General features: G+C 46.7%; 1 protein-coding gene across 1 annotated transcript in view; it reads left to right on the top strand.

Annotated features, from left to right (window-relative positions):
- Window positions 1-6,548: 6,548 nt before the first annotated feature.
- Tspan3 (tetraspanin 3) overlaps window positions 6,549-11,561 on the top strand; it is a 25,680-nt gene continuing 20,667 nt past the window's right edge. The window contains exon 1 of the mRNA XM_005347397.2: window positions 6,549-6,748. Coding sequence (XP_005347454.1) covers window positions 6,686-6,748 — 63 coding nt within the window. The 5' untranslated portion in view covers window positions 6,549-6,685. The remainder of the gene's footprint in view (window positions 6,749-11,561) is intronic.

Below are 11,561 nucleotides of genomic sequence, written 5' to 3'. Positions count from 1 at the left end.
ATATTCTGCAAATGGTAGGTATTACGCATCCCCTAACACCTCTTCATGTCTTTTTTTTTTTTCTAAATTGGTAGTTTCTCAGTTAACTATGCATAAAAACTGCGAACAATCAGTGTATTCTCAGCGATCGTTTTTAGGAACTATTCCAAGTATTAACAACAGTGATCACTGATTGGAGCTTTTCCTGCATTCTCCCTTTTTCTGTAATGAATGCAGGCCATTACTTAAATCAGGCAAAAATGTCCAATCAGTTTAGATGACATAATTTTTTTTTTCTGCCTGAACCAGGGACTTGGAAAGTGATCTACCCAAACAAATTCCCGGAAGAAACCAGCTAGGTGGACTGAGGACTCCTAGAAGCAAGCTTAGTCCCCAACTGAGTCCCAGGATAGATATTGGTGTGTGGTCAGCAATTGGTTACCAGGTATGTTCAGTGTGGGGCTGAGAGCCATAGATGAAGCCCAGCACAAACTCAGGAAACATTACTAGGTAAAAACACCTGTAAGTGAATTGTCTAGTTCTCAGGATGAATTTTGCAACATTGTGTCTCAGGGGCTCCCAGAGTCTTCCAGATGGCTCAGTTGATTAACCAGTTATCCCATACATTTGTGAACTGAGTTCAATGCCCAAGATTCACATGGTGATAGTGGAGGACTGACTCTATCAGGTTGTCCTTACACACACACACACACACACACACACACACACACACACACACGTTTTTTGTTTTTTTTTTGGTGAAAAAAAGTGCCCCTCAGCCTGTTTGCCGCTTAATAAAATTAGAGAGCAGGCCCTTATCTCCCATACATTTTTATATAACTATATAATTACAATACTATTAGAATATGTAAATGGTAAAAGACTGGGAGAAAGTGTTATTAGTTTTTTTTTGTTTTCTGAATGTAGTTTTTTTTCTTCCACTTTTTGGAATTTTCCAATATCGATCATCACATCAGTCTTGATTATAAATACATAATCAGACTCTGGCTACCTTGGGCAGAGGGTTTATGTTAAGGAAAGTAGGTGGTCTCATCGTCTTTCAGATTATTGGAAGCTGAAGGAAGTTTAGCTGGAGAGAGCATTCCAGAGAGGTCTGACCATAGCGACAATTTGGTTAGGAGCTAGTCAGAGGAGCTGGCTCCCAAGCACTCACAGCTGGATCTGCCGCTGGTTCTCTCAAGCCCACACCATTTTCTTCCCTCCCTTGTGCCTTTTGTCACGCAAGGTCAGCTTTCTGGACAGGGTCATCTGACTCCCCAAACACACAGTGAGGGTCCTGGTGTGTAATGGAGATTCCGTAGCTGGTTTAATAAAATCAATAGTCACTACAAGCAAGTGTCGCTTGTAGTGGGGGGGTGCTCTCACTTTTGGGGAAAGGAATTTTATCTCACACACTGAGGATTCAAGGATGAAGTTCACTGGGGCAAAATAAAAGCCAAGAGTCAGTAAGAGAAGTGACACGTGCTCACTCTCAGATTCTCCCAGGTGGGGGTGGGGGTGTAGATGGCAGGGAAAATGAGGGACTCTATTTGAGACTGACTGAGTACGGGGCCGAGTTGCTTCTTCATGGAATCCCTGTTCTATATCTAATAGCTTGCTCATGCTTCCCGATCGCAATTAAACCAATAATGACATAGTTAGGTGGAATCTGCTCAGGATGGCCAGCTCCGGGGTAGGGGGGCAGTGCCGAGGGGGAACGTGGCCCAGGCCTGACCACCTCACGGCTAGCTACGTAGCCGCAACACCTGGGCAGCAGCATAGGTAGCCAGCCAGCACTTGTGATGAAGGAGCCGATGAATCCAGTGGGAGCATGCAGTGGTCAGTCAGCCATAGTGGCAGGAAACGATAGGAAGGAACCCCTGCGTGGCCAGTCTGGAGAGTCCTCGCTTAGGTCAAGCCGCAGCCAGAGCACTGCCGGGGAGGTGGGTTGAGAAAGCCAAGAACTCAGCCTGAACTTCAGGAAACCCCAACATCCAAGATGGGTGAGGATGAGGACTGCTAAAGAAGTAACTAACCACAGGGCCGGGCGGTGGTGGCGCACGCCTTTAATCCCAGGACTCGGGAGGCAGAGGCAGGCAGGCGGACCTTTGTGAGATAGTCCCAGGACAGGCTCCAAAGCTACAAAGAAACCGTGTCTCCAAAAAGAAAAAAGAAAAAGAAAAAAGGAAAAAAAAAAAGTAACCACAGAACTAAGAAATATGTTCATAGAAGCCAAGAGAGGAGTGAGTTTCAAAAACAGAGAAGTTATATTGGAGTCCAATGCTGCCCGATCTTGTAATATGAATGCAGCTGATTATGAAGCCTGTGTACCAAACCCAGCTTGGTACTCCCAGCATTATCATTGCCAGCACCAACACCACACCCTCCCTAACAGAACACTGAGGTACAAAGAGGCCATGCTACAGAGGGCAGCGTTGTTGTGAACCTGGGCTCTAGGTGTGTAGGGTGTGTGCGCTCAGCCAGGATAAATATCCTCCTTAAGACGTTTGCTGCTGGAATAGGATACCCAGCCCTGGGCAATTTGTACAGGAAAACAAGTGGATTTTTTTTTTTGTTTTTGTTTTTGTTTTTTCTTTTTTGAAACAGCATCTCACTGTGGAGTCCTGGCTGGCTGGAAACTCACTATATAGACTATACTGGCCTTGAACTCACAAAAATCTGCTTGTCTCTGCCCCACGAGGGCTGGTCGACCCCCGTGCATAGTCAGAGCAGTTTGTTCTGACTCAGTTCTGGAGGTGGGAGAATCCAAGACCAGGCGGCCTCACATCCACCTTCCTCTACCCAGATGCCATGCTTTTTCAACTCACAACAGGAAATAGTAGGGTGAGTGCTGTCAGAAGCAAAGCTTGCCACGCAGCCTCTTTGAGACAAAAACTCAGTTCATAGAGACAAGTATTTATCCCTCTCAATGGCCATAGTCCTGTCATCCCAGCTACTGGGAAGGCTGAGCCAAGTGAACTGTGAGTTCAAAACCTGCCTGAGTAAGTTAAAGAGACTTTGTCTCCAAACTAAATGAGGGCTAGGGTGGCAGAACATTTATTCAGCCTATGGGAAGTGCCAGGCTCTCTCCCTGCCTCCACCATCACACAACTCACAAGAAATCCCTCTTAAAGACTTACTGCTTCTCAATGGCCTCAGCCTCCCAGTACTTCCACAATGGCAATCTATTTTGAGACAGGTTTTGGTGAGGACGTACTCTGGGGCAAATCGGCTGCCTCCCAGGAGGGCAGTACGTAACTGGTAACACTGGCAAGGGCACTTTCCACGGCATTATGATGAATGGCACAGCACAGTGTAAAGGTAAGTTAGAAGCACGGGAGTCAAAACCAGATGGACAGCCACTTGCTACAGAGAACGGTCCAGGTGCATCCATGTCATCTACGTGTGGTTCGACACGTATAACCCAAATCAGACTCTGCATCTGATCTACATTGAAGTTCAAGTGATCTCACACCAAGGGAAGTCAGAAACACCGGGCAGGGTGAGCCTTTTGGGAACTTCCTGGGAGAGACCCGGGGAAGGGCAGAGGGGAGGCGGAGTGGGAGAATAAAGTGTTAAGTGAGGTTTTGTTTCTAGAATGTGAAAGATACCGCTTTGCTTTGGGCCTAGAAGAGTGTTTAGCAACTCCGCAGCATATTAGAATGGCATGGGGTGCTCCCAGTGAGGGACTCTCCCTGATGTCCACCCTGGAAGAGTCTGATGCAGTGTTTCTGTGTGGCCCAGGTGATTCTACTGGGGCGGAGGGAAAGATGACACGGGGAAGCCTATAGGATGGAGGTACAGGCATGAGAATGAGAATGGATGGGGAACCTCCTTGCTGAACTAGGAGGGGATGGGTTGAGGACAGGAAAGTGCAGCAGAGTTGTTTGAAGCCAGGAGGAGAAATAGGAGGGGTTGGTTTGTGGATGGTTAGAGCATCAGAGACATTCAAAGTATACCAGAGACTCAAGAGTTTCCCTCTTGAGTGCATGGACGTGCATGGGGTGGTAACAACAGCAGTTGAAAATTTTCAATCAGATGATGTTATCAGTCTGCTCAGACACTGGAGCATCTTTTCTGATTCACAGCTTGGACCGAGCCGTAGTGGCTCACACCTTCAATCCAGGCAGAGGCAGGCGATCTCTGTGAGAATGGAGCCAGGTCTACACAGAGAATTCCAGGACAGCCAGGTATACATTCAGAGACCCTGACAACAAAACAAACAAAACACCACACCCACAGCTTGGTGACATGATCTTGCTGACTTATTTCTCTGTGCTGACCTCCGGCATGTTAGACGTCCTGGGGTCCTTTTTTTTCTAGAGCACAGTGATTGAATTCTTGTCCTGGGGCCTTTGCACTGCCATTTCTATCTCCAGGCTGTTCTCCAAATGATCACAGTTTGTTCCTCACTTCACATGCTCCTCCCCCAGAGTACTCCCCTCTAAGTGTGTCCCCAGTTGTGCAGGACTATCCTCTGAGCCAAACTCCTCCATCTTCATCAGATCAGCCATGTTCATTTATAAGTTGGACTTATTGACAGTGAGGAGTGGGGAGGGCTATGGGACCTTCACTTGAGCATCCAGTTGCTCCTTCCAACCAAGTGTATGTAATTCTGCCTTAGTTGCAAGTGGCCTTAGGGAAAGACCAGGGGAGGGGTGGCATCACCTCTTCGACCATGGGGGAGTCATCATCCATGCTGGCTTTGGTGTACCCAGGTTTGTCACTGGGACCTCAGGAGGAGGGGTAGATATTATTTATGTCTCTCCCAAAGAAGGAATCTAGCAACACCTGTCACTCTGTATTATTTTCTTTTTTTTAAATATTTATTTATTTATTATGTAGACAATATTCTGTCTGTGTGTGTGTCTGCAGACCAGAAGAGGGCACCAGACCTAATTACAGATGGTTGTGAGCCACCATGTGGTTGATGGGTATTGAACTCAGGACCTTTGGAAGAGAAGGCGATGCTCTTAACCACTGAGCCATCTCTCCAGCCCCTTATTTTCTTTTTTTTTAATGTTTTAATTTCATGTGCATTGTGTGTTCCTGCATGTCACACATGTCTGTGTGATGGTCCCGGATTCCCCTAGAACTGGAGTTACAGACAGTTGTGAGCTGTTTATGTGGGTGCTGGGAAAGAGCAGACAGTGCTCTTCGCCACTGAGCCATCTCTCAAGTTCCCCCCATATTGTTCTCTATGTCTGATCAAATCATCACATCTTATTCTCATAGACATAGAGAACAGTATGGAGAACAGTACTGAGTGGGTTGGAGAGGTAGCTCAGTGGTTAAAATCACTGGCTGTTCTTCCAGAGACCTGGGTTCAAAGCCACACGAACACAAATTTGTCTTCTTGCACATTTGTAGAATGCCATCACCTAGAACAGGTGCGCTTGGCAAAGGTGCATAGAAACAGGATGCTGAGGTGTTTGGGTATCCCTGTGATTTCCTGGGCAAGATGATGGGACACTACAGGGAAAGAGATGATTAAGGACAGGTAAACAGGTATAGTTAGGAGCCTGAACAAGAAAAGTGCAGCACTGTAGCAGAAGGAATAGTGTGTGGTTGAGGTGGCTTCTGCATTAGATCACCCTTCAATGTGGGGCTGCAGGCAATTTTGGCAACCTTTCTAAGCCTTCATTACCCGACCGGTAAAATTAGTCTGACAGGTACTAAAGCTGGGGGAGGGGTCTGACAGTCATGGCACGCGTCATCTAAAGGTGGGGGAGGGGTGGTGATATCAATGAACTATTAATTAAAAGAATCTAATATGCACTCAATGTTAATTGCGGCCTTCGGAGATGGCCCAGCGGAGGCAGAGGCATTGCCACTAAACCTGATGACAGGGACCCACATGGAGGGAGGAGAAGAGCTAAGTCCCACAAGTTTTCTGACCTTCACCTCCTTGCTGTGGGATGCTTGCGGGTGCGCACACACACTAAATTTTTTTCTAAAAAGTGTTAATTATTATGATTCATCCAAGATTGATGGAAGATAGGGAAATGTCGCCATGTATGAAGATGTATCTATAATTGCAAATCTCAGTCCAAAATATACTACCCGGAATAGGGCTGAACCGGTAGCTGGCTGCCTTGCCCAAACATTTCTTTCTTGCCAATGAGCCAGCGTTTTTTTCTTTCTGATGACTTCTCAGAGCTAGCAGAGCTTCCAGCATACTAAAGTCTCCGTAGATAGGTATTGATGTCCAGCGCATTTCTCCCCAACTTTGATGGAGTGCTGCTTAGGCATCACGCGGTCACGAAAATCCCCATGTGATTCGGGCCTTTCTAGGGAAGAGCAGTTATCAGGACAGAATTCTGTGGTCTATGAATCATTTGGTCTAGTAAAAGTAACTCAAGGAAAGAGGGGTTGTTTGGCCCTCCAGAAGTTCCCCCAAAGAGGAATCTGCCCCCAAGGACGGACAGAGGCCAGAAAAAGGGACTCCGAGGCGTCGGCTCCTTTAAGAGGCGCTGATTGGCTGAAGCGGCCACAGACGCGAGACCCGGTTGCCTGGGAACGGCCTAGGGGGGCTGCGGCGGCACGCAGCCGCGAGGTGCTTGCTGGGGCGGTGCGCGGCGGCGCGGGGGTCTGCGGGAACGCGGCTCAGGTCCAGCACTTCTTTGCCGAGCCGCCGCCGCCATTGCCTGCTCGCTCGGTGAGCGCCGCTCCGCTCCGCTCGCCCAGCCGGGCCTCCGCCGGCACCATGGGCCAGTGCGGCATCACCTCCTCCAAGACCGTGCTGGTCTTCCTCAACCTCATCTTCTGGGTGAGCTGGCGGGCGGACCTAGCCCCGGGAGGCCTCTGCGCGGAGCGCGGAGCGGGTGGACCGGGCGGGCGCGGGAGCCAGCCGAGGGCTCACCCGGGCCCTGCGGCCCTGGTTGCCCTTTGGTGGGGTCTTTTCCGGTCCGACGGAGGTCAGGGCGGTGAAGACCGGAGGGCTCGAGGACTCGGGCCTGCTGGCACGGTGCCAGGGTTACGCGGGTCGCCACGGTCGGAGCAGCCTGAGGGACGCTCGGCTGGCTCACCGGCCGAGTCTGTCGGGATACCAGGCCTGAAATGGGACACTGCCCAGTGAGTCGGGTTCCACCGTCTTTGTCTGAGCCCTCCCAGAGCCGGTGGCAGTCCCGGAATCATGCAGCAGCTACGCGGGGACGCCGGTTGAGTCCTGGGCCAGGAATTTCGGCTTAGAGCTCTTTGTGTAGAGTTGGGAGGCTGGTAACCAGCCCAGAAAACTGAAAGGATTCAGCCTGAGACAGCAAGAGCATTTCTTTGATCAAGAAAATTGCTGTCGCGGGGATGGGTAGCCAGCTTTTAAGTGTTTCGGCTGCCACGAGATTTTTAAAGCAACGAACTCACTTTTTATAAAAGGTTGCTTTTGCTTTTTTTCTATATGTGCCCTAGGGAAGTGTTTATAGCCGGCCTATCTTGTGGTCAGGCCCTTATCTCACCCGGGGTTTTGTAGTAACCTGTTGTTCCTTGACTCTGCCCCTTGAATCCTGGACTTTGCACCAGGAAAACTCGTTTTAAGCATATCCTCCATCACATTTTTTTTTAACTTAAAAATTAGCACAGGACAGCTCAGCAGTAGAGCAGGGTTCAGCCTGTTTGCCCCATCCTGAAAGGGAAAGTTGGTAGTGTAGTGCAGTACAGCCCACATCCTAGGTCGGGTGCTTTCTGGTTCATTAGTAATGGGCACACCACTGGCGATTTGCGACCCGACTGACCCTCATGTCCTCAGGCTGGTCTCATTATAGCACTTGCCCTGGGCAGTTTTCTCTGTCCACAGTACCCAGAATGTTCTTTGAACAATTCCACTGACCGTACTGTAGCATAGCATCATTTCCCACCCCACCCCCATTCCCGGAATTCAGCGCCTACCTTGGAAAATATGCACACTTATTCTGGCAAGAGTCTTCCTATTGCTCTTACCCCTAACAAAGAATACAACCTTTCCTATCCCGACTGCCGGTCGCTAAATAGGCTGTTCCGGATAACGAGGCCCTTAGCTCTGCGGTTGTGTGTACAGGAGACACATCTTGAGACTCAGACTGAACTCCTTGAAATCACCTGCGTGGCGTTGGGATTCCTGAGATTTCGTTTCCAATTTAGAACAGGTGTTCCTGATCCGTTAAATTACATGGCTGTTAAAGAGGAAAAATATTTTTAGAGCTCCCCAAATGAAAAACACTTGGTAGCTAATGAGATATCTAAGAACTTAAGAGACAGAAACTTTTTTTTTTTTGAATTTTCGAGATAAACATAGACCAGGCTGGCCTCCAAACTTACTGAGATCCACCTGCCTTCACCTCCCCGAGTACGGGGATTAGTGAGGGCTGCCACACCTGGCTTGAGGTGGATATTTGTATCCACTTCAGTTCTTACTGATATTTGTATTCATAATAATTCCTTTGGAGGCCCGGGTGTTGGTGGCGCACGCCTATAATCCCAGCACTTGGGAGGCAGAGGCAGGAGGATCTCTATGAGTTCTAGGCCAGCTGGTCTACAAGAGCTAGTTCCAGGACAGGCTCCAAAGCCACAGAGAAACCCTGTCTCGAAAAAAAAAATTCCTTTGGAGTTTATGGAAGTAACTATTTGGTTTTGAAGACTATTTATTAGGTGAATTCTAGGCCAAGCACACTCAGAGCCTAGTTGTGTTAATGTGAGAAAACACTGGAAATACAGAGCCATTTTCTTTAGTAAAAAATATTATTTATTATATAGCAACATATATAATACCAGTTAATTATTAATTCTGAGTGCTTGCTTATGAATCCTTGGAAATTGTATATAAGTATATTCACCCCAGTGAAAGTTAATGTTGTGAACTGCTTGGTGAGTGTTGCTGAGGCCAACATCATATTGTTAATTTAGTATGCCTTTATCTGAGATACTAATAGTAAAAACTTCTGTGACTTTGAGAAGGAAGGTGAGCAGAAAATCCATGGTGTGGTGGAGGCAGCAGTATTTTGGCGCATCTCCTGACAGTGTTGGCTTGTAGGCAGACCTGGACTCTGGCAGTACTGATGATGCTCAGTGCCTCCTGCTTGCCCGTCATCTATGGGAGCTTACACGAGTGTGATTTAGCTGCGAGTATTGCCGTGTGTATTACAGACGGGGTGGGGAGGCATTAAAGCTTGGGGAGCTGAGGGAGCACACCCAAGATGTGGCAGAGCCTATGTTCAAACCCAGGTGGCTGAACCATCGCTAGAGCCTGTGGTGTTGGAGGACAGTTGTGACGTGAACAGATTTGGAAAGGGCATGAGGTTGTTAGGCCATATTAAAGGCTCCTTTCTCTAAAATGTACTAATTTTCACATTGTTAGAAACTGTACCCACACTTGAATTATACTCCAGCTCTTCTGTTTAAGAGTTTTAAGTCATGAAGGAGGAAGTACATTAAATTGTTAACAGATTTCATCTTGAGAAATTGTAATACATTCTTCCCTTTATATTGAGGGTGTTCTTATAGGTGATCCCCCCCTCCCTATAATACCTAGAAATGTGTAACTGGAAGAATGAGGATCCTCTTCACAGACAGGACACATCAAGCTTACCAAGATTAGATTTCCTTGGGCAGTTTGCTCACGCTGCCTCTCACTGTTGGTACTGGCTGACCCTTGGTAGGTGTTAAAAGTTTAATTGCTTTGGCAGAACCTTATATCTTGATATACTGGTTCCTTTGGCAATCTGTCCAATGGACTGAGATATGGAAATAGTCATGCCAGTACTTGGGCTTTAAGCAATCTGACTGCCAAAGCTATTAATGTAGATTTAGTGTAGTTTGGGACGTTGTATCTCTGAAAAGAGAGACAGTTTTTTTCCTTCTTATTTGTATGTTTATATGTGCATGCATGTGATCATCAGTATGATCCCACAACATGCATGTGTGTGTGTGTAGGTCAGAAGACAGCCTAGTGTAGGTCAAGAGTTGTTTCCTTCTACCGTATGGGTCCTGAAGATGAAACTAAGTTAGTCACACTTGGTGGCACTGACCTGAAACAGCTATTTCAAAAATTCTGCTCTTTGGCAAATCCCCAGGCCATTAGGGGTTTATAGCTTAAATGATAACTTTTGACAAGTGAAAAGGACATACAATCCATGTCTTAGATTTTTCTTTTTAAATAGCAGTGCAACATTAAAACATGTTTTAATGTATGGGTGTTTTGCCTGCATGTACATTTGTACACTTTTATGCCTAATGCTTGTGGCCAGAAGAAGGTGTCCAATACCAAGTTAAGGACAGTTGTGAGCTGCGGTGTGGGTGCTGGGAATTGAACTCGGGTCTTGGAAGAGCAGCCAGTGCTCTTAACTGCTGAGCACTTAAGCAATATCTTTCCAGTTCCAAATCTTCTGTTTTTGTAGAGTAGTAAAGCTTTAAATATAAATGTGTTAGTGCTTGGTTTGTGAGCATTTACTAAAGGTTATATGGGTTTGTGGTAAAAGGCTATATTTTGAAGGCTGTTATAATGCTTGTCGGTAAAATAATCCACTTTTGTACCGAGGTCAGGTAGGATTCATAATTTACTAAGTTGTTTGATCTGATCCAGGATACTTCATCTGAAACATATTGAAATGAATAATTTTAGTTTAACAAACCCTATTGTTTTTTTTGTGTGTGTGAGTTTATGTATGAGCACACGTGATTGTATCCCATGCACCCATGTGGAGGTCAGAGGATAACCTCAGATGTCAGTCTTCTTCCACCTTGTTGGAGCGTATATCACACTAGCTAGCCCACGAGCTCCTGGGATCCAGCATCTCATCTCATCAAAAGAGCACCAGTGCTTTGCCAGTTCTGCTTGGATTCTGGAGAGCCATACCTAGGGCCTCTGCCTGTGTAGCAAACACTTTACCCTGAACCATCTCCATAGCCCTTAATAATGTCTAATACTGCACTTTTATTCTGGTAGGTTGTTAGGTACTTAATCCAGTCCTGTGTTACACAAATTATTTTATCTGCCCTATCATAAAAACCATCCAGCTGGTATTTACTGTGCACATATTTATGTTAGGTGTTACAGGGGCTGTAGCAGAAAGCTTTGTCCATGCTGGCAGACTTCTAATCTTGTGTGTCTGTTTTGTTTGGTGTTTTCATCTGTACTGAGAAGTCACGCTAAAACAACTCGTGGAGTAGGGAGACGTCTGTCCAGAATGTCCAGCACCTGTGCTAGCATGACTTATTGATGTGAAATAACCACTGTGTAAAGATGGTAAACTATGTAAAATGTATCCTGTTTTTAAAATAGCCATACTTCCTGTGTGGATGTATATAACTAAGGAAAGCTGCTTTATTAAGCAAATATGAACATTTGCACACCTGTTATTGCATAAAAGTTCTTAGAGAACTTTCAAGGGGAGCAAGACAGGAGGTTGAAGACAAATGGGGAATATACCACAAAGTTAAGCCAAGGTGATATGGATGTGAGCTGGTGGCCACTTGAGGTTGGCAGAGGCTTATCTAAGTGTGGAATATAAGAAGCCAGTTTGGAGCCGGGCGATGGTGGCGCACGCCTTTAATCCCAGCACTCGGGAGGCAGAGGCAGGTGGATCTCTGTGAGTTCGAGACCAGCCTGGTCTACA

This window comes from Microtus ochrogaster, chromosome 5 (genome assembly GCF_000317375.1).
Source record: "Microtus ochrogaster isolate Prairie Vole_2 chromosome 5, MicOch1.0, whole genome shotgun sequence".
NCBI classification, from domain to species: domain Eukaryota; kingdom Metazoa; phylum Chordata; class Mammalia; order Rodentia; family Cricetidae; genus Microtus; species Microtus ochrogaster.
This window is presented reverse-complemented; position numbering and strand designations above follow the sequence as displayed.